The 24,322-nt window shown below is 35.7% G+C and overlaps 1 protein-coding gene across 1 annotated transcript in view; it reads left to right on the top strand.

Moving 5' to 3' along the window:
• The window catches only part of NT5DC1 (5'-nucleotidase domain containing 1), a 123,996-nt gene that overhangs the window by 71,689 nt on the left and 27,985 nt on the right, over nucleotides 1–24,322 (top strand). Inside the window, exons 7-8 of the mRNA XM_031611166.2 lie at nucleotides 9,908–10,082; nucleotides 14,682–14,779. Coding sequence (XP_031467026.2) covers nucleotides 9,908–10,082; nucleotides 14,682–14,779 — 273 coding nt within the window. The remainder of the gene's footprint in view (nucleotides 1–9,907; nucleotides 10,083–14,681; nucleotides 14,780–24,322) is intronic.

Here is a 24,322-nt window from a genome sequence, read left to right as displayed (position 1 = left end):
TCGCCCATGTGATGGCACTGCAGTGGTGAGCTTTAAGGCATTATCACCATGCACTGAAGGTGAGATCAAACAGCTGTAGTTTACTGGTCTGGGGGCATCATACATTTCTTGATGCTTTTAAAGCTCTCCAATTAATAGACGTATTTTCAAAATATATGCTAATTCACATCCTTTGTAACTGAGGTTTGCAGATGTAAGCAGTTTGGGATTGTTGGCTTGCAAGAGAGAATCATTTCCAACAATAAAACTTGTTTTGTATGCTGTTGCAGCAGATGAACCACAAGCAGATTCATTTGGGAAGCAAATAAAGACATGGATTTTGATAAGAAGTTACTATATGACTTGAAACCTGAGAGATTGAGCTCTGAAGTTTGCATTAACAGTAGCAGCAACAGCATTTCAACTGTACTGTAAGAGAAATTCTGTAGTAACTTACGTATTTTTATCAAGACTATAGATTGCTTTACATCTCCAGGTCTTCCTGCTACTAGCTGCAAAAATCCATACAGATGGCCCCAGAAAGCCAAGAATTCTCACTTGCTAGAGCCTGTACATGACCTGAAATAACATAGAGTTTTGTCCAGATACATATGATCTATCTCAAGCATGTTACCATCCGCTTCCTGCAAGAGGTCTCTTAAAGCCAGAGTGTCCTTGAATACATATCCAAATGTAACTTACAGAAGTTTGAATTTCAGTACCCTAATTGCAATTGTAGCTGCTTTAATATGTGTTTCTTGATGTTTGCATGCTGGATTGCTATTAACTTGAATTATTCATGCTAGAATCTCATCAGCTCCTTCATAGGAACAAAATCTGAATAAAAATTGAGATATTTCTTACAAGTATATGGCAGTGGAACTTGTCGTGAATGTGCATGATTTTGCACTGACAATTCATTTCCAATCAAAATAACAAAAAGGAGAGATTAAACATAGCAAGTATCCTTCTTCAGGCATTTATGGGGTACAAGTTCATGTGATTGCTTTTTTGCCATATTTAGATTGTAATTTTGGTCTGAGATTTCCAGTGGATGACCTTGAAATACAGAACCAAATATTAATTCCAGGTTTAATGATTAGGATGCCCGTATGCAGAGGTATTGTAAAGTTTGAGTCTCTGTTGCTATATGAAGTAGCGAGGGTCAGATAAGTGAGATTAAAGCACAAAAACAAAATCATGTCAGCACCAGGATTCAGTGGACTGGAACCATGTTCCAGCAAGGCAGAGACAGTGCTTCTGCCTGGCTTGCAAAATAGGCTTGTGCACAGTAAGCGGCTGCCAGTTTGTGTGCACATGAGTGTTTCTCCTGTATTCCTTTTTTTTTTTTTAGGGGCTTGTAGCATTTTCCTCATTCTGGAATCCTAGAGAAACCTAGGAGATAAAAATAAGATTATTTCACAATTCTGCTTACAGAAACCTGTAAGCACACTCTTGGTATTTAATTTGAACTAGCCTCTCCTCACTGGGGACCTATTTTACATTAAGTGATATTTACAGGCTTACTTTTTATCTTTTGGCCCTTGTTTAGATAATGCTAAAAGAGAAAATTCAAGCTAGGAGGAAAAAAAGAATGCAGGATCACAGGTGGAACACATGGAAGATTTTTCTTAACTTTTAAATACAGATTTCCCCTAGGCTCTAACCTCCAATATGCTTGTCGATGGGCTTGGGCTTTCCAACAATGATTTAGGTATAATTGTGTGGCCCCTTAGTTTGTGTATTATTCAGTTTGATGAAAACTATGTTATTAACAGCAACAAGTCAAAAGCTATATTGCTGCTTCTTGCTGCATTCATTCTCTTCACCAACCTACAAGCAAACTTTGTTTTGAACATAATCCTAGGCATCATTACCCATAGATGAGGGGATTGAATATGAACCCTTGCCCCATTCATTAAAGAACAAGTGGAAAACAGGCATTATTTTAAGTAACTGTAGAAGTTATCTTGGTTTTTGCCTCACCAGTATTAAAGGGATGGGTTGGGTATTCTCTCCCTGGCAGGTAGTTGTTCAGAATCTTTTTAAAGACCTATACTTATGAATCTTATAGAACCTCTGAGGCAACTTTTCCAGTGTGTCAATATCCTTGAAATTAGAAAAGTTCTTATCTTGCTTTTGGAGGCATAAGCTCAATGCTTCTTGACTCATTGACTTTGGTCTCAGGGGACATTATCCCCTTTTTCTTGTTTTTACTTCTCCAAGCAGTTTTTTATGTGCTTGAAGACTGACAATATTTTTTGTTCAGCTTTATCTTTAAGCTGACAAATCATCCAGTCTTTTCCAGATGGTCAAGAGCTGAGCCTTCTGCACGCATGTGCTGTGGCTCCTGGCGTTTGCTGGCTGTGGATCGTTGCCTCTGGGTGAGACAACCCTGTCTCGGTCACTCTGGCAGCAAAGGGGCTGCCTTACATCTAGGGGAGATGGAACCCAGCCAGCAGCCCTCCTACACCCCTGAGCCGGGTGAGTTCCTGATGGGCGGTGTCCTTTGTCGCTAGATGGCATCAGCTGCACTTTGGAACTGAGAAATAACGCCTGAAAGGGACGAGTTTTCAGTCAGGGAAGCTGGTCTCTCCAGTAGCAAGTGGATTAACTGTTTGTGGTAAACAATTACGTACAGAAGTAGGTTTTTCTTCCTGCTGCTGTGCGAGCTTCTTAGACTATAAACTACTACTGCTTCCAGTAAAGATACTTCTGAGGAATTTAACTCCATTCTTACTGTAATAAGTGTCTCATAGTACCTGTCTGTTTCTCTCTGGAGACTGTCATTTGAGATCTACAGAAAAAAGTAACCTGTAATGTCCTGTTGGTATAGCAGGACTGCTGAATAGGATTTCTAGTTTGTTTAGATTTGTCAGCAAACTGTGCCTTTTTTATAAAATATATAGATGTGTACTTTATTTCTTTATTGCGCATTTCACTTCAACATCAAGTATAGCAACATTTTCAGCCAAGCCAGTGCACTCAAGTAAGCCTCATCAGCTGTATAAGTAAAAACTGTACTCTATATTTGACTTCCTGTCAAATTAGATGCCAGCATTTCTTTCTGACCACAGCAGCATTCATTTCCTAGCTTCTTCTCTGTATTCTCTTGCACTTGTCTGTTGAACAAAACAATTTCCTTCTTCTGTCCTAAATTGTTTTTTTTTTTCACTAGGGAAATGTATTTAACAGTGTGTGAGTTAACCCAAGAAATGGTCTGAAAGACATCAAATATGTACCAGAATCTCTATCAGCCCAAGAGTAACAACAGCTGCTCTTGGCTTCCCTCAGAGAATTTCTAGATACGCAGACTTCTTTTAGCTTGAAACCTATCTTCAGATCCCAGAGCATTTACATTTTTGCAGTAAGCTTCTCATAGGCCATAGGAGTGTTAAAAAAAAAAAAAAAAAAAAATGTAGAAGAGGAAGTAACCATGAAATGTTTGAAGAGATGGTGTTTTGTGTGAGTTCTACTGAAGTGTTTTGCTCAGTATATTAAATATTTATATAGCTCTGCAATCACTATTAATCCAAATAGTTGTGTTTTCTCTAGCCTACCACAGATTCCTACCTTTTAGTCACCCCCTCAAAATTAATCAAGGTGAACATATGCACTTGTCACCACTGGAAAATAGTTTATTATTTTAGCAAATAACATATTTCATTTATTACAATTCTATTTCTGCCTGACTAGAGCTGGGTGTTGCTAAAAATATTGAGAAAATAAATGTGAGCTGTGAATGTTTGCTTTTGCAGCTGCACAGATAAAAGAGGCACATGAAGGATCAGATGATTAGACTATCTTGTATTTCCACTAGTAATATGTGATTTCTTCAAAACTGAAGTGTTGCATAGAAAGGGTAGACTTCGCAATCTTAAAAATCATTACTTTTCTGAGAACATCAGAGGAAGTATTTTCTATTTAATTTCACATGATATGTCAATAGAGGTTTTTGGAAACATATTATTAATAAACTACAACTTAGCATTTTTCATCCCAGTCTACTTTTTGTTTCTCTTTCTATTTTCCTAGATTCTCTATAGTCTGTGTCTTTTTTTTTTTCCCTTCTCTTTCCCTTTCTTCCCACACTCAAGAATCATTTGAAAGATACTTTTTTTTCTTTTTTTGGCAGCTACTCATATATCCAGGCACACAATTCTTAGCTTTGACAAGCAGAAGTTCATCGTACTCCAAGTTCACTCTCACGATGGGCAGTGACCTGCCTGGGTGTCATTTGGAATCTGAGGTCTCTGATAGTCAGCCCAGACATACTCCTTTTTCCCTTCTGTCCTTGAAGCATTTCTTCTCTCTTTTTTTTCTCATTTGAAAAGCAGATTTGGTATTGTAATAATAATATTTCCATTACCTCCAACTCAATATGCTCTTTTTATGTCTGCTTCTAGTTAACTAAGAGGTGTAAATAGCTAGTATTCTTCCTAGGTCAGGGTGTCTAAACCTTTGGTCTGTTAAGGAACTGCACAGTCTCAGCTAAGGAATTGAAACAATTGCAGAAAACATAAAAATATAGAATATTTTGTCTGTTTCTTTTTTGCTGTTATGCCATTTTGTTTATAAGCTTCTGTCTTGCTGAATTTGCATCCTTTCATTCTGTTTTTAAACATCTCTGTCTTCTGGGGGAAAGAGAAGGATGATTTATTGCTTCCTGCTGTTCTCTGTTCCTGATACCTGCCTGAGGCCAAGCCTCCAGAATGTAACATTTTACCCCATCATCCCTGCTTTGCACTTAACTCATCTTACTTTATGCTAACATTTCCTTCTCTCTGCCTCTCATTCTGCTTCTGCTATTCCTCCTACTCCATCTTAAAGGAAAGGAGATGAAGATGACTTGGCTAATGCAAATTTTGCAAGCATCCTCTTTCTCCTGTACTTGCTTTCATTAGCAGGAAAGTAAATTATCTTGCAAATTATTTTGTAATGAAGGCAGTTTTCTTGTGTCTATGTTGAATGTTCATCTTAGATGTTGGAAATGTTTAGACAAGAAAAGAAGCCAGCATCAATAGTGAAAGAATTGTCTTTGTGTTCACTCTGAAATCTTCAAGTGCCATAAGACACTGGAAAAGCAATACACAATATAGTGGAAAGCAGTATGCAGTGAACATAGTTGTCTGCCTGATCATTTATATATAGTAAGACTTTATTTGATAAACAGGGAGGAATTGAAGTAAATGACTGTTATGTACAAGCCTGCATTCAGACTAAAATTTGGAAAGAGGTATAAACCCTTCCTCACTTCAGGGTTGTGGAGAATCTAGCAATTGGTATTGATAGCTAGGCTATCAAGTTGCCTTTGAATTTAAAACAGAGTAAAGTCGCATACCAAATACTACTTCCTTTGTAAGAATGATTAGTTATAAAGCCACTGAATACAAGCTACAAATTGGCAGTGGAAAGTTTATTTTTCTTGGCTGAATTGTAAGGATTTTTTCAGTCTCATACCTCTCTACTTAGCTAAACCATATAAAGAGTGGTTAAATTCTTTTATATTCAATCAAGTAGCTGCCCCTTAGAATTAGTAACAGTCCTGAAAAATGTACTATATTTCTGTGTTCTAGTTTTGGAATGAAACCTTGCCAGAAATGTACCTCCTCAACACTTGTTTTTTATAACCCAAATGACAGTTAAGAGATGAAAACTACATTGTCCCAGCCATGCAAATTACAGACTTTGAGCCCAAACGAATCTAGTTCTAGTGGGGTGTAAACTGACCCTGCCAAAGAAAAGTGCTGTAGTGAAGAGCACAAGAGAAAGTAAGAACTGTGTTTCCCCACATTAATGTATTGTATTGGAACGTCAAATAGTATATTTGAATATCATAACTTTGTGACTGTATTAGAGGAGGGTGATTGGATTGAAGCCTGGATTGTTGTCTCTGCTTAAGGACTTCTGCCGGTCCCTACAAGCACTGCTCTTTTTGAGTTTGGTCTGAGGATTTCATATTCTGGATATATAGAATTCCCATCATGCTTATTATCACAGCTGTATTACAAGCAGTTAACTTACATGGCAAGAATTGCAAAGGACATCTTGATCAATAATCAAGATCAGATTAGACAAGAAAAAACAAACCCCCAAACTAGATGCTAAAGGAACTTTTGATAATATACATAGAGGAAATTATGTTACATAGAAAACATGACAGTAAGTAGATCTGATAAGAGGGTCTGAAGCAGTTTCTGGCAGCATTTTATTATGTGGCAGTTCTAGACAACCTTTTAATTGGTTACATTTCTATCTTCTGCTTGAAAACATATTTTCTGAAAAGACACTTAATGAACTGCGAAGACAATTACTACTTTTGAAAGGGTATTTGGAAGATGATTATAAAGCCCTGCAGAGGTTAATTGCCAATGCATTATCCTAGACTGTATTCCAGAGAATTCATGAAGCTGTTTAGAAACAAGAATGGAAGCTGAAAAATGGCATTTGTTCCCTGGCATTGCAGAGCAGCAACAGTAAATTACAAAGCCGTGCATAGAGGTTTGCTTCCTACTCTATATCACTGGAATAAGTTCTTTTATTAAGTCATAGGAGAGTAAGTATGTTGATTATTCAGTTGATAATTACAGTTCTCATTTCCACTTTTCTTTTACATTTTGACAAGGTGTTCACGCTGTCAAAGTGTGGTTATTAGCATGGGCTTTTGCATGGATACAAATATCTGCTAACTATGTAGACACATTTGAGGTAAAAGTTGCTTGTTTTTTTTTCCACAAATTTTTGCATGCATATTAATACATGTCAGTATCCATACAGCCGCATGTTCAATGATATCTATAAAATGGATAAAATTGTGGAGACTTTATTTTAGGCCATGTGCAGGTAGCAAGAGGTCAGTTGTAGATCTGATGGTCACCATTAGTCCTCCATTATGATAGTGAATTTGAGGACCACCAAAGATTCTCTAAAGGATGTTCATAGTTCCATTTTTACGAGAATTTTGAAACTTAGAGACTCCACAAGAGTTACTGAAGGCTAACATTACTTCTCAAGAATGGTGCTTTTCTAGTAATTACTTTTCTGCTTTTCAGGAAGAGAGTTGCATGATAGTAGCAGAAAACCACTTATTATAATTAGCTTAATTTCTCCTCTCCTGTGTTAGCACCAATAAAATTAATTATTTTCTGATTGCTTACCGACTCTTTGTTCAACAGAGTTTTATTATAATTCTTATGCTTTTAAAGTTTTTTCTAAAGAAAAATAAAGTACAGTGTGTGGTATAGTGATAAGAAGTACTTGGTGAGAAATGAAGCATTTTTTTCCATCAAATCATTTCAGTTGATTGTGAAGGCCTAACCTGATGCTAATTTCTTCATCAAATAATTAAATTTTCTCAACTCTTCCAGCAAGGTGTCTCTGGCTCTGCTGTCTTCCTCAGCACTTGCCCTTGGCCTGGGATAATGAAAAAGATTTTCAGCTTTTGTTTTACCTGGATTTCAATAAAGTCTTGCAAGCTTTGGTGATTAGACTTCTCTATTATGCATATATATTCAAGGAACATGTCTTCACCAGATTCAATACTATGTTAGGAATAAAGTTAAACTCTCCTTTTTCTGAGCCATGTTTGCCTAATTCCAGTACAGTGTGTGTTAACGAGGGTTATTCCAATGTATCACTGCCTGATAACAGCAAGCAGCCCAGAGGCAAATTCCATATCCCAGTGCTGAGAACTGATTTATTGCCTGCCTACAATTAACAATTGGGTTTAAGGGTCTGGACAGAAAAGTAAAATAAGACTTTTTTAGCTCATATGTTGAATCCCTTGATTGAGCCTTGTTGACGTTTTCCATTTAAGATGAAACTAAAAGATGAGGTATCACAGATTTATTATGCAGCATATACTTAGCACAGTGTATGGGGAAAGAGAACAGTGATGTTTAAATTTACTTAAAGGCCTTACATTGGTTACACATCAAAGAATGAGAGTGGGAGACATTTGGTAGGGAAAACAGACAACAAAATATGCCCAGCAGTAAAGTTCATATGTTTTTACCTTCTTCCCTCAGGGTAAAAAGAAATAAAAATAAAATCACTGCATATTTAAATAAACTTTACCATCTTTCTTTGATTATTTGAACCTGTGGGAGCTACTGTCAAAACTGCTTTGCTTGCATCTCCATTTGTTCATGTATAATATGTATTTTCTGGAGGGGAGAGGAAGGAGGAAAGAAGAAACCTTGTCATAGTCATAGAAAACTTGTTCATGAAATACAGCTATTCTGAAGAGGAGAGGCATCTTCTGCTACTAAAAACTTTATTGCTGATCCCAAACTGTATTCATGTTCCAGGAAAGGGGGTAAAAACATTTTCCACAGGAAACCTTCCTTGGTAGATCTGCTTTGTTTAATCAAAAAAGCCAATGCTCTTGGCTAGCTCTCAAGACAAACATTGTGGTATCCCAGTGAGCTAGCTGCAGGAACATGCTTATATTCCTCTGGTGAAGGCTGTTATGTGTCTTGACCTAAATACTATGGAGTAAAATAGTGACTGGATTAGAAGCTGATAGGTTTTGTTTAAGGGGTTTTCCTGAGATGTAGCAGTCCACTCTATAGCTTTTGGACGGGTATCTGTCAAGTTACAGTACAGAATAAGAGATTTTTTGTCTCTTGTTTAGCTCCAGTGATGACACTTAATTTGAACTCCTTTATGGGAGACTTTTCTCCTGCCATCTGTAGATGCTTGAATATGTTAACTCACAAAATGGTATTATGTTTAGCACCCAATATGTGTCTTTCAGTCTTTGATACTACTGTTTCAACTGTACATGTTCTCTCTTTCATTAAATAGCTAAAGTTCAAGTGGTTTAAAACTTATTTTTTCTTACTTGAAAATAGCATTATTCACATACCAGAAAGCTAAGTAATGTCTGGGATTTATTAAATCATTCAGCAAAGTTGACCACAGACAGTTGCATATAGAACAAATGCTGGAAGAAAAATAATCTCATGTTGGCAATGTTCATAATGCTATAACACACACAGACAGAAAACCAAACACTTGGTGTTGTTTCTGTTTATGCATTGCTATTTCCTTTTAGACCTTTAACTAGCTTGACATTTTTAGATATAGAGGGTTTGATCAGAGAGGAAATATGTAAGCTTAAGTCATAGAGATGATGCAAAAACATTAACTTTCATTATGTTGATGTCTTAGTACAGTGGTTATGGGTTATACCAAGGTATATCTTTATTTACTTGATATTATATTAATGAATAGATAAATCTTATTGCAAACTTTATGTAATTCTATACTTCTTAAAATCTTGCATTTCAAGTGTATTTACAAAATTCAGTTGCTGCAGTGTTCAGAAAAAAACAGCATTATTGATGTTGGAACTGGTTGGTTTTCTTCTCTTTGTACCTGTTCCTAGTATTCCACATACCTGTGAGCTTTCCCACCTTACCTGATCAGCTCTTCACACATAAAATGCTAGTTGTGAAACAGCAGAAATATTAACATGAGCATTACTCATCAGACAGTACTAACATAGGACATAAAAAGTAACTGAACAACGTTCTTGAGAATTTCATGCTCTCATAATTTTCAGAACATTAAACTCATTTTTAAATCACAAACAGTATCCAAAATTTGAGCAAAGGCAATGGAAGTCATTATTTGTTGTTTCAGATTATAACCTGTAACATATGCATTATTTACTCTCATGAGTAAAAGAGCATCAAATACAATAACTGAAAATTCTGTAAGAGTTTTACAAACATTTCTGCTACAATGCATCCTTTTGGCTTCATTGTTTTTTGTTTATATTGAGTTACAACCTAGGGAAATCTTTAAACTTTGTTTTGCCTTTTTTAAATTCTATTGTTTGCACATGAAAGGATATTTGTTGTGCAGATTAAGTGGTTTGTGACTAGGGTTGGCTAATATATTATTTTGTTTTAATTTTTAGAGGACTGTGGGACATATTTCCCAGAAGTGAAAAATCATCCAGAAAAATACTTACAAAGATGTCCCAATTCTGTAAAAAAGTGGCTGAAACAACTGAAAAGTGCTGGGAAGATTCTGCTACTAATTACCAGTTCTCACAGTGACTACTGTAGGCTCCTGTGTGAATATATTCTTGGGTAAGTGCAGTGTCCATTTCAAATTCTATTTCCAGATGCCAGATGGAAATAAGCCTGAGCTACAGAAAGGTTAATTTTCCTTTCTTTATTTGTTATAAATTATTTGGATCGTAAGTTTCTGGTAGGTCTATCTCTAATAGCAAGGTACTCAAGACAAAGTAGTTCATCTGTTAGCATGTGAGCTTCATCTGACCCACAGAATAAATATCCTATATCTTTTCTGGGCATCATGATGGATTTAAAGACATCAAGAAATATCGTCAGGCCAACACCTAGTGGAAGGCAACATCTGAATACCATGCATTTTTACAATGTTACCTGTGCCTCTCTCATCATAAGTGCAAGCAGTAGTTATATTTCTCTTCTTTTTGCAGTAAATCTGTACAGAAAAACTTACAAATACTTTGTCTTCATAATAGCTTCGACAAGATGGTTGTGCATGAGGAATGTGCATTTGCAGATCACAGCAGAAAAGATAAAACAGGTAGTTGATTGCACTTGGCAGTCAGTTGAGATTTGCAGCTGCTGACAACAGCTATTTTTTTACCTGTATTTTTTTTTAACACAACTGGTTGAGTCATATTCAGTGAAATGCAGCAAAACTTACTCTCCAGAAAGGAATTAATCAGTGATGCTAATGGTTAGGCTGGTGACATGGTGAAACTAGTGAATCGAAGAAACAAAAGTAGTGCAATGCGAGCCAACCTCGACTTATCTGGATACAGCAAAGGAAGCAGCAAAGTGAATAGAGCAGCTCAGTTAAAAAAAAACAAAAAACAAACAAAAAAAAAAAACATAGAGGTAAGCTGGAAACCAGACCAACCGCCCAAAACCAGTCCCACCAGTATCACTTGCCTTTTGTTTTCTCTGGGCTAAATGAAGCATCAGCTGTGCCAGTTCTCACCGCCTTGCATGAATATTATACATTGTCATTTGAGGGGTAAACCTATTTCTTTGCAAAAAAAATTCTCCTTTGAGTAAGTTGTCTGTGAATTAACTTTTTAATGTAAATCTGTCCAGTGGTTTTCTGAATGAAAAATTGGTATAAAACTAAAATCATTAGCTATATATAATGATTTTGTTTTTTTTCCTTGGTGAATTATGTTTCAGCAGTTTTCACAGAATCATAGGGGTTGGAAGGAATCTCTGGAAATCATCCAGACCAACCCCCTCCCCACTAAAGCAGATTCCCTACAGTAGGCTACACAGGAAGGCATCCAGGCAGATTTTTAATATTTCCAGAGAAGGAGACTCTACAGATCTCTGGGCAGCCTGTTCCAATGCTCTGAAGGCAGCAGTAGAGATCCTGCTTGAAAGGTGTAGATAAGATTGGCTGCCTCTCAAAAGATAAAAGAGATACTCTGCTAGGAGAATATCGGATCACTTTGTCTCTTTTCTCATGAGTATATAATATTCTAAAATCATGCTTTCCAGTGACTGATCAAAATTGATTTCGAAGACATCTTCTGGAGTAATAAGTACTTCCCTGTCCATTAGACATTACTGAAGTATTTTTTTGTCCTGAAAGTAATTCTAAACACTCTCTTACTTTCACTCTGCCTGTGGTATAGACCGCTGTCAGTGAATTCAGTATGCAACTTATGGATGGCTATAGTTAGGTGAGATAGGTCCTGCTCTTTGTCCTCGCCATTCACTGTAACCACAGACCACCATACCAAGCACGAGCAGTAACTGGAACAAATTTTATAATGAATATTATGTAGTAATGTAAAAGCACATCTAGGTGCTCATAAAATAAGTAGCTTTGCAAATGAAATTTTCAGGGGTTCTAAAAAGGTCATAGATAACACTTCACATCTTCTACAACAAATACAACAAAGATAAAGTTACACTGTGTTTTGAATTTTTTACATAAGGAATAAGTCATTGTTCCCACACATCTTTGTCATGTTCCTGAAGTGTTCACTTCCAAAATAAAGTTCAAGCTTAACTTACATATGAAAACATTATTTGCACTGTATGTGAATACAAGAAGCTTACTTCTATTGATACTTATCACCTAAGAACTGATGATGTATGTCTTTTTGTTCAACTTCCATAATCCTCCAAACAATTTTGTACTATTTATTTTAAAAAGGTTTACATATGGTCACAAGTTGAATAAAACAAGCAAATACTATGACTTAAGGAAGTTCTTTCCTTGAGAAAGGAAAACTAGAGGCATTCGATTTTAAGGCTGAAATGTAATTTGGAACACAAAATAAAAAATTTGAAGACAACCTCATAGAGAGAACATTCATATTTTTATTTATTTTATCTCAGTCTCCTGGAAAATTGTAGGTTATTTGAAAATGGTGCAGTTAGCTAGTTTTCTTCCAGTAAGCTTCTTCTACCATTAATAGTATTTTAGTGCCTCTATTTATCTTGGGCATCTGTGACTTCTATGTTCTTACAAGAGTATCTGTAATTCTTCAGATCTTATATATAATACAGTCCCTAATCAAAGAAACAATCCAACTAAAATAAAGTGCATATCATAGATGGGAAATGTTTTCATTTTCCAATAATAAATAATAATCACTCTAAGCAACATTTGTCTAATTTTATGTTTTAGTAACTTCAGAACATGTAGGTAGCCACTATTGTTATTATTTCTTGCTGTAGCTCCGAGCTGGATGATGTAATAAGTGAGGTCAAAGAGAATCCTTAAAATAAAGAAGACCCTTCCTTCAGTAGGAATAACTGGCACCTCCAGGAGTTCACCTCATGATAGGCCAGATGGCATGAAGGTTCCCCAAGGTTGCCTATTTTTTCCATATTGGCTTTGTAGTATTACTGGCTTGTGTACAGGTCTCTATTTTTTTTTTTAACACCTTCATATAAATGAGTTCCATATATACTGTGCTGAAATGTTCAAACCCAATTGATGAGTTTCTGACAGTTCAGGTATCAATCAGTGTTTTGATAGACCTTATGAACTTTGAAAAATCTGAATTTAATGATGGGATTTAGCTGGGAGATTGAGAATCATATTTGTTGATCTTTATGAGCCACATGTGAATGGGGATTTAGTCAGAGCAGTGGAGTCTGAAGAAAAGGTTCAGCTGCCAAAACGGTATATGAAATCACCCTTCACTAGTTGTGTTAATTAGACCTATTATCTGCAGTGTTGTCATAGGTACTTGTTAAGTCAGCATGTACATATAGAATAGATACCAACAATATGGACATTTTCATTTAGGTATATTTAGTCTTCAGTTACTTCCAATTCCAGAAGCCAGTAAGATTTTATAAGGCATGTATAGTCTCAAGAGTAGAAAACAAATGCATATGCATACGTATTCAGTCTGTATACTCTATACAGGATAAGTAGGGGAAAAAATACTATTTTGTCTGTGCTTCATGTGGTTTAACTGCTAGAATTGTTTTCTTCTTCAGTCTGTTTTCCTAAACAAATGAAGTGCATGTGATCAGGCTCTCCTTGTTTGCTTGTCAAAACGTTCACAACTCTTGGATCTGCTCACTGCTTCAACTAAATATGACACAAGGATCTCAGTGGCCTCTAAGTTATGAACTTTGCAAAACAAGTATCTGAGAAACACCACAGGTACCTTACAATGCTGCTGATGAAGTAAAGGCACATGTCCACTGCTTACAAAATACCAGAGGAACTGAGTATGTAACATAAAGCTATATAAAATCAGGCTTTGCTGCATCTTATATTCTCAGAACTATATGATTTCTTTTGAAGGCTGTTATGTAGAAGGTTCATGAGTCCTGAACGAGCAATGAAGCTTTATGACAGGTACAGATAAACCAGATCAAATATTCTCCTGTATGTGGTATCACAGAATCATAGAATGGCTTGGGTTGGAAGGGAAGGTTCATCAAGTTCCAGTCCCTCTGCTGCAGGGACTGCTGCCAATCTCTACATCAAAAACTAGATCAGATTGCCCAGGGCCCCATACAGCCTGGCCTTAAAGATGCGTCCATGGTAAGCCTGTTGTATCAGCCTTGAATTTTTCTGTGAGGACTATGAGCTTTTGCTCCTGCCTACTATCTCCCCAGACCAAGGCAAAGAGAAGGCATGTTGGAGTTAACACTCCATGCAAATAAATGCTAGATGTGAGGGGCTGGGACCATATTGCCTATGGCTCAGCACACTTTTTCAGTCTATTCCTGCAATAATTAGTTCTGGTTGCTACAGTCTTATTAATTCAGAGGTCCACAGAAGAGAACCAAGAAAGTTTCATCTAAATGCTACTGCTACTATAATTGACTACTTAAAATTTAAAAATTGTTTTTCCCTCCCACCATCAGAAGCCAGTGGTTAGAAAACTGTAGGGCACTTTTGGAAATAGAAAGAGAAGACATAAACTGTATAGTTAGTATGTTTCTGAGTATATGGAACCCCTAAATCCAGATTTAGAAAAATAAATTTCTAAGAAATTCCATTTGTAAGAAAATCACTTGACTTCACATATTCCTGCTGTATAAAGAAAACACCTCAATTACACTTTTCTATACAGAAAAAAAAAACCCACAACAGAAGAGGATACTTTAGTGAAGTGTTGTACTGGTTTGTCAAATCCTGAAGTATGAACAACCTTATTGAATTTAATTTCCTTTGCTTTCCAGAAATGATTTTGAAGAGTATTTTGATGTTGTGATCACAAATGCTTTGAAACCTGGCTTTTTCTCCCATACTCCAAACCAAAGACCTTTCCGAACTCTTGGTAAGTTGCAGTCATGACTTCCTTCTCATCTTCTTACATCTGTTAAAAAAAAATATGAGAGGACTGAACCGAAGTAATAGTCTGAACAGCATATTTTGAAAATTTAGCTGTAAGAAATAAAATGGATTCTACACAAGACTCTTCTAATGATATTAGTAAAAAAATCTGTTAAGACTGAGGAGCACTGAAAAATTAAGATTTGGAGTGAAAAGGCAAATCTTTGACAGTAATTAAAAATGGTTTTGATGCTCAGATATTGCATCATTAATAAAAAACTAAGAATCTTATTCTTTGAGCTGGTATGGTTAAAAAAAACATAACAGAAACATTTAAAGATTTAAGAATGGCACAAATAAAATTGCAAGGTTAGAGGAAATTATTTATGATGGAAATCTGACAGTATTAAATGTGTTTACTTTGGTTAAATCACAACAGAGTAGGCAAATGGAAGTGCCACTGTACTCAATTCAGTCAAAACATTCTGAAACTTTTAGCATTTTTGACAACCTAATTAAGAGCCATTAGGTAATTAAGGTTGTAAAAAAAAGTTTGACAAACAGTGTTTGTCAAACTACAAGTAAGAATAGAAACATGGCTGAAGCCAGTTAATTTTTCCATATTCTCTTAAACATCAAAATGATTAAAAGCTGCTTAAAAATTAACCTTTGTATCCAAAATAGGATACATTAGCATACACTGAACTCTATTTTACCATTTTATGACAGGAAAATTAGCTGTTGCAGACCAAAAGAAAAACTGAGTGTGGAACTTTTATGGTAAAACTAAAACTAGCAGTGGAAATATATGTTAAAACTGCATTTTAATGTTTCTTCTATCCATGTAGGAAAGTTAGTAATAAAAATGTTAAATGAAATCTTTAAAGGTTTAATACAACTAGGAAATTGCAAGTTGACAATTCTAGAAAAAAATATACTTAGAGAACTATTACTATGGAATGGGGAAAATAAGAAAAATATAAAGGGTAAAAAAGGCTCATTTCTGTAAACATTTTATTTAACTTCATATAACACAAACTGAAAATAAAATATAATCCATTTTGGATATTTTAAACAATCTTATCAGCATCATTTCCTAAGGAAATCCTGCTGTGTCGCTGTCGGTAATCCAGCTAGCAATGTTTGAACCTTTTGGTCAATTTCAGTAAATTCAACAGACAGGCAAAAATTTTTCTTTGCAACAAGGTCAGAAGAGAGGAAAAAGACTTTACATTACTGTCTCCTTTGAGAACTATTGTGTAGAATTAGCTTAATCACGTTAAATTTTCATGAATCTATTTCTTTCTCCTGCATTCAGACAGAAGTAGCATCCCCTGGAGCCCTCCCGCTGACTCACTAGTTTTCATTCACTATATTCTGGCATTGCAAAGATGCTCAAGTGAGGGTTTCTCACTCATTAAAGTGTCTTACTATACAAATAGATAAGTGGCACAAAGATATATAAAGCCATCAGATAAATAATAAGCTGTGAGTGGACTTATTTTTAATAAATTTGTATTTTATGGACAGTAAATGGCTTCTTCTGAAAAATGAACCTGAGCATTAAAAGCAAAGAATTATACTTTGGAACATGCTGTTAGAGACACAGTTTAAAATAGCAGAATGCTTGTTTAAGACTATGTGAAGTTTAGAGAATAGGAATAATCATGTGAGAAATTGTCCAAAATAATAACACACTTTTATAATGTATCTTTTGCTGCCCTCCTTTTGTGTTCCCCACAATAAACACACAGCTTCGGGGCAGGCACTGATAATTTCACCCCTTTGATTTGCCCATCTGTTACAAGGTCAAATGTTATAAATGTACTTCAGGCAAAAAATATGGAATGTGTTTTTAATTTCAAACACCTCTAGTGTTGCATTGTGAACTGGAGATGAATTTCATTCATCCAGAAAAGGATTTTTGCTGCAGATTTACTAAGAGAAAGTCTTTGAAGCTTACGGAAGAGAGTAAGTTCTTTGCTGTGAATAATTTCAAAAAGGTGACTGTGTTCAGTAAACATTTGAAGGAGGACAAGAAGCCGGACAATGTGACAAAGAAGTCATTGTCTAGAGATGTGAGATCGGATAACTGTTGCACAGAAATGTTTTTTGTTTTTTGTTTTTTTTTTCCAGTTGGCAAATCATTTTAAAACTAATCCATTTAGAACAATGAAAATGATTTTAACTGTGCAATTAAAAATGCATCACTACTTCATTAGAGTTTCAAGGTATGCAACATTTTAAGAAACCGAAACACAGTTTGAAGTCTTAAAAAAATCATGTGACTACTTTTTGTTAAACTCAGGCACTGAAAAGCACAGTATTTCATTATTTATTTAGCACAGTTATCTTTCAATGCACCATTCTGTTAAATGAAGGAACAGCTTATACATCTTTCTAGCTTTCTTAACAGCTACATTTAGTTTTACCTGGAAAAACAGTCTTTATACTAAGATGTGCTTAAGATGTATCTTAAGCACATAGTTTGTGAGAACAGTATTATGTAAAAAAATTACTCCTGTAATACAAATATTCCATAATTTATCCCATGTACTTGTTATTCAGAAGGTTGCTTTTTCTTCTACAGAGAGAAATTCTTTAATTGAGTCATGGAAGTACTAATAATATCTTGAGCTATTAGATCTAAGAATCTGGCTGATAATGTTTGTGTAAATCCCACATTCAAAGTGCAAAACTTTCTACCTTTCCTTTCAATTACTACATCTGGCTTAAAAATAATATAAAATTCCATGGTGGGCTTGAAGGAATACAAGTAGCAAATAGAGCTGTGGATCATCTGAGATACTGCAAACATCAAGATTTCTGTAACATTTGACAGCAGAGCTTTCTGTTTATCGCATCACTTGCTAATGAATGTTAAATTACTGTCCTGATGGCCAGTTCTGATATTGCCAGATATATTGTTTGGAATGCAGAGTTAAAATGGAAATGCTAAAGATAGCCCTAACTTCACTGACAATTTAAGTCTGTAAGTACAGGGTGTTCTCACTTAATCCTGAATAGAATGTTCATATTCTTTATTTCCAGCTCAGAAACAGTTACTGTCTATTTTGGTCAGGTTTTTTGATCAGCTAAGATTGTGTTGCTGGTATTGTTATATGTTCAGTGTTTGAATGTACAATGCATATTTTAGCATGTATTTGATGATATATCTTCATATATATGTGCACAAACGTGCTAGGCCAAAAAACATCCTGCATATGGAGTAGCAGTGGTTGCAATATTTTTTTGAGCTTGTGTGCCTTTCTCTGGTGCCCAGAGAAGCAAACCGACTCTCCTGCATCCTGCAGGGAGTCTTAGGTTTTCATAGCCCATTTTCAGTTACAGTTCCAACCTGGTTACCTTATTCTTGCACTTGAGTTTCTGTCCTGCTTATGTTCCCTCTTGTACATGATGTAGCCCCCAATTTAGCAGTCTTTTAGTCCTCTATTTTTTTCCAGTTCTCTTGTTTGTAACTGCCATTTTAACAATTCAACTGCTTTACTCAGTAATTCTTCTCAATCCTTCTAAAAATATAGGAAAATGTTAAGAACTGAAAATATAAATTAGGAAAAAAGAAATGGGGTATGGGGGGGCAGGATATAAAATGGCATACCTGTAGGGTGAAGACAGTCTAATTATTATGGACTGCAAGACTTCATAAGAAAGACATGGTTCCATGTCTGCATTTTAAGTTTTCTTCTGCAACATCTGGGCTTGATTACTGCCAAAGGTGGGATGCAGAAGTGGGTGGAGAGTCAGGATTAAGCCTATACAGCTATTTTTATGCATTTATATTCCAAGGCATTTCAGGCCCAAGTAGTGGAATCTAGAAGGAAGTTGGCTTAATTTCCCTGGATGTTAAATGTGTAAGCCATATTATTTTTTAGGTCATTCTTTTTATTTGAGACTTCTTTCTTTAAAGGCAGGAGAACAGCAAAATACTACCGAGTAAATAATTTTCAATACTTTTAGTAAAACCATAGAATATCTGTTAAAAATGTGGAAATTTTGAAACAGATAGTATTACATCTTTATAAAGGAATATAACTTTCAAATATTCTTGCATCATTCACTTATATAGTCCGTGAAAGTAATGCAATTATTTTCATGCAGGTCTCATTTCGAAGTTCTATGTACTGTATTGCCACTGTTTATCACATATTTTCTGGGTATTTTGTAAAGGAAAAGGGCACTTGTAACTAATTTATAATCTATTTTTATACTCTGGTTTTCAAATTTAGATCTTTTTATACTTTTTGACAATGTGATATTAAGATTGAGCCTCTCCTAATTCTCTAATACTAGAAACACACCCTGTATCTTGCTGGCAGAAGGGGGTCAGCTATTTTAAGAGATGAAATATCTGGTTCTATACCCAACACACCAGTAAGAAGTAATTTCCTACGTTTTTCTTGACTGGAGATTTATATTTTATCCATTATTTCTGTAGAAAGAGGAATGTGTTTTTAGGCAACTATTTGGTTGCCTAAATAAATGATGAAAGGCTTTAAATAATGAGATCTTCATAATCAGTTCTAGATTCTGACAGTTTTTGGTTTTTATTCTGAAAACAGAGAAGACTGTGGCAGTACCTCATAAAGACGATGCCTTCAGCTGAAGTCCCTCTTTGCAGCTTGATCAATGCCTGATTGCATTTTCTTGAAAGCAATCTAGAGCTCGTTAGAACAGCTAGAAACAGAAGCAACTTCCTTCCTTTGTTCTGATAGTTTCAAAGTTTTGATGGTCGTTGCCTCGTAAAAACAAGTGTTTAAACATTTTGATTCCATTGCAGATATATCAGGTTAGTGGGAAATTGAGGAAGTAATTTTTATTGCTACTTGGAAGCATGTAATAGAATCACAGAATATCTCAGTTGGAATGGACTAAGGTCACTGCTTCCAAATCCTAAGGACTCCTGTCATGTTATAAAATGATGCAAGGGGCAATGCTGCAGTTTGCACTGGTTGTATATGTAACCACTATTAAAATGACATAGTTAAACCTGTGTAATTCCTGTAAAATGCCATTGAGTAGTAGTGGATGGTAGCCAAAGAACAAGGAGGCCAAATTTTCCATGACAGTACTCCCTTTCATGGTAATCTGAACCATTCCTTTCTGCCGAGGGAAGGAATTGAGGGATTTGGTTTTATTTTTTTCGGGAATGGGCTTTACTAATATTTGCTTCAGAAGTGGTGGGAGGCCAGATTGTCACTGAGCCGTTTATACATACTTGCCAATCAGAAGCTGGAGCTTTTGTGGCCAAGTTTAGTTTTCTGTTTCTACAAGGACAACACTGTGCTGCCCTAACTAAGGCTGTAAATTTGGAGCATAAGTCATGCTGGAATGTCAGCTGATGTCCCCTCCTAACTGGCATGGGTCATGCATGGCTATCAGCTGTCTCAGCTGCTAGATAGGGGACTGGATGCTGTCTCTCAAGCATCTTTGATACCCCTGCTGTATTAGCCAGAAGAGCTACCAGGCTAATTCTTCAACATTTAGTCTGTTTTCCAAGATGGAGATTTATGCAATCCCATGGCATGTATCAGTAGGAATTTCTGTCCTGTCTGTTTTGCAGAGCTTTGGGAACAATGCAATTTCTAACACACTTGAGTATGGCTTAACATTCACAGAGTTTTAGGCTAGATATATAGTATTCTCAGACACTACATACCAGAAAGGAAAGAACTGGTCAGTCAGTCCCAGCTCAGGGAAAGACTGCAGTGTAAACTTATTCCTTATTAGACAGCAGAGAGGTCACACAGAAGAGCCTAGCTACAGATGACCCATCTACTGTAAATTCATCCATGAGACATTGTACCCCATTGACGTTCAGTGAATCCAACTGCAGGACATAATTTCAGAGGAAAATAGGCCCCATTATTTCTACCACAGTTCACAAACAACACGTTCTTTTTTTTTTTTTTTTTTTTTTTTTTTAATAAATAGTCTTTGAAATAAGGCTTTTTTTTGTTTGTTTTGAATATGAAGATAAATGCTGAATTGTAAGATACATTCTCCAATGCCTGTCCTTCTTTAAAAGAAAAAATAGAGTAAATGTGTCAAGCCAAATTCTTTATCTATTTTTAGAGTCTTCAAAGTAGCTCAGAAGATAAAAGGAATAAAAAGTTATTCATCCAAAATCAGAACACTGAAAAAACTGCAAAGTGCTTCTGTAGCAGCAGGGTTTGCTTCAGCTGATTACTTTTGATAATAAATACTATGTTTGGCACTAAACTGATAAGAATATTCTGAAAGCTATTTCAAAGAAAGCTAAAGCTCCTGTTTTCAAAAGCTGGATATAAACAATATTCCTTTTGTTAAATCTGGAAAACATGTTTAGCATAATTGCCAAATACTGAAAAAACAGAATCCTTTGTGAGAAGTGTGTTTTCATTTTTCAAAAGGAGCTAGAGTGATTAGCACTACTGCAAAATCCTAGTTAATGATTATATTATATTATGTTCAAGGCCTGAATAAAACTCAAAACCCGGTTCTTTAAGGTACTGTGCAAACACCTGATAAGAGTCAGCCTCTGTCTTCAAGGAGTCCACAGGCAGGCCAGATAAACAGATGGCTGAAAAAAAAAGTACAAGCTTTTCTGTTAGTGCCAAGGAACTGAAACTCAAAAAGATTGAATGACTTACCTATAATCATATCTCTGGCAGATCTGAATATCTAATGTCCTAATCCAGAAGCAGTGAAGAACTGTAAATTTTTTGCATAAGAACTTCAACAGAGTCCTGACTGTGAAAATCCTTTTAGCTCTTTCCAAGATTCAGAATGGTGAAATAAGATAGAACAGAACTGCAATTAATTCTGATGGATTTACTTTTTATGTTTCAGTGATATATCCTTTATAAGTTTAAGGAATTGGTACTACTAACTTGCTGTGTTCTATACTGACTTTTTCAAACAGTGCAATAATTATTTAGTCATTATTTCAAGTTATTGAAAGCAGTAGGCTAGAGTACCATTTTGTTTTGGAAGACAGTTCCAAACCCCTGATTTCTTAAAATTGGATGTTGGTTATCAAGTCATGTTTAGGTTTAATTTTAGTGGAAGTGTCTTTCTTCATAGAGAAGTATGCCAACTATCTTCCTGATTTTATGAATTAAGTCTCCAAAGCCTGTATATTTAGAAAAGTTTACCAAACTTCTAGGAATTATCTTGCAAAATCTTTAACTTATCATGATGCTTTAAATGTGGTTGATAAAGAGGTGATATCAGCATTTAGAAGAAGCATTTAGCAGAATTGTTTTAACAATAACATACAATGATGATGTAAACTACAAATAGAATTACATATAGTATATGTATATAATTATATTTCAACACATAAAATATGTGGTAGGAAGGTTATTAGAAATCAGAATCAGTAGAAAAATTCTCAATCATAATTTTGAACTCATTTTCTATTTTCTTTTATTTCAAAATTTTAGCAGAGAATGGAACTGAGATACAGTCCCATCTGGACTGTACCATTAGTACTGGGGAGATAAGGTACAAAAGTTGTCATGCATAGGAAACCCAATTCATCCAAAAAAATTCAAGATATTTTTTACAGCAAGATAAGCTACTGAGGGCCTGTCAGCCCTGTTCTCTTTAGGTATTGCATCCCCACAGAACTTGATCATAACTAAGTCTGCATTTTCAAAACCAAAACCAAAACACCTTAATGGCAATTTCATATTCCAAACACAACTGTGTTCAGCAAACAGACTTCTGTGCATTAAATAAATTGTTCTCCAACACCTGAATTGATTTATTAAGAAGAGACGATTTTTTATGCCATGATATCTGAGAAAATGTACTCACATGCAAAATTTAGAAGCAAAGTAGTCAATACTCTAATGCTAGTTAGTGCTCCAGTGCCTAGTGATGTTGCTGTTGCCCTGTTCCCTGGAAACATTCAAGGCAAGGCTGGAACAGGCCCTGGGCAACCTGATCTAGCAGTGGTGTCCCTGTTTGTTGCTTGGGAGTTGGACTAGATGGCCGTCAGAGGTCTCTTCCAACTCTAAGGAAGAGCACATTTGTACTATGATAGTAGTCTAACAATTGTGATGATGAAAACGATCTGGGATTTATGGAAGATTCCTTACTGATTGTGAAGACACAATACGTTCTGTAGAGTAGTGGGGCTTGCATAACTAACTCTTTCTGCAGCATTAGTAGGACATTTTCTGAACAGCGTTATCAGTACTTATTTTTACAGTTCCATAGAAATACTGAAAGTTTGAAATGTAAGCTCATTCAATATTAGAGAATATTATGATGTAGTATTAATGATCAAGTAGCTTGTGGCCCCTTTACATCAGATACATGGGGGCTCATGCTAGAATAACAAAATATTTGAAGAAAGTGTATGGATTACGTATACAGACACCATCCAGTTCTCAGAATAGGAATTCTAGAATAGAACAATTATTATTATTTTTTAAAATATTCCTTCTGGTTATATGAAATATTTATTTTCATATTCATTCGACTTCCTAGCATGCATAAGAGCATCCATCCAGAACTAGGCAGCAAAGTCAGAGCTAAATTGGAAAGTTCAAAGGGTTGAAAGGAACAGTAGGAAAACAAAACATGTGCAAATCAGCTGCTATTTTGGGATTAGGATAATATGTGTTTCCTTCTGAGCTCTTCTGTGCATTTCTGATAAGTTGGTTGAACAAATATGTTTTTATTTTGTCCATAGAATAGAAAAGGTCCAAGTGGAAAGCTTACCTCACACAGATTCTACTTCTGCTTACAAATTAAATATTATGCCCTTGATGTATTAGTTGGCAAAACTGTAACTGAGAGATGACTAGTTTTCAGATTTTTTTGCCATTCAGTTGGAAGCTTCGCCCTTAAGCAAAAATTGTCAGATAACTACACTGAAATGGTGATTCCCTAGGCTAGAAATCACAGAGATCTATTCTGGGGAGGAAAGAACAGACAAATCAATCAATAAATACCAGGAGTGGATATAGAAACCAGTATATACGGAAACTAACCCAGCTATCCATCATTTTTTCTACATTACTCAACTTGACAATGAAGAACTAACACTGAGTGGAGAGCTGTACAATTGCCCAAATTGTAATTCCAACACTGTAGGATACATTAGGGCCATACGTGACTTAATGGTGCAGTCTGCAGTGGCTGTGCTCCCTGTTGTAGACCCTTTATGCTGTGTCTCTGCACGTGGAGCAGAATCCAAGCTATGGGGCACTTGTGTCCTGAGCATAGGCCTCCAGGGCTGACTGAAAGTCCCAAGGAACCCAAACACAACTCTTGCAGAAGTGGCACGGGGTATATGGAAGAACCATGCCTTTTAAGCTTACAAGTGGATTAAGGTCATGGATACATTGACCAATATGACTTAACAGGGGAAAATAATTATTTGGCATAGATTATGTATGTGTAAGACAAAGGTGATGAAAGGGGTTTTATATTATTTTTTTCTCTCTCTTTAATTGTTTTTTTTTCTTAGACAGAGAACTTCAAAGTTACCTTGTGGTTTGATTTTTCATCAGTTCGGAAATTGGGATTGAGG

Source organism: Phasianus colchicus, chromosome 2 (genome assembly GCF_987193195.1).
Source record: "Phasianus colchicus chromosome 2, bPhaCol1.hap1.1, whole genome shotgun sequence".
Classification (NCBI taxonomy): domain Eukaryota; kingdom Metazoa; phylum Chordata; class Aves; order Galliformes; family Phasianidae; genus Phasianus; species Phasianus colchicus.
The sequence above is the reverse complement of the archived record's forward strand: the minus strand, read 5'-3'. Positions and strand labels throughout refer to the sequence as shown.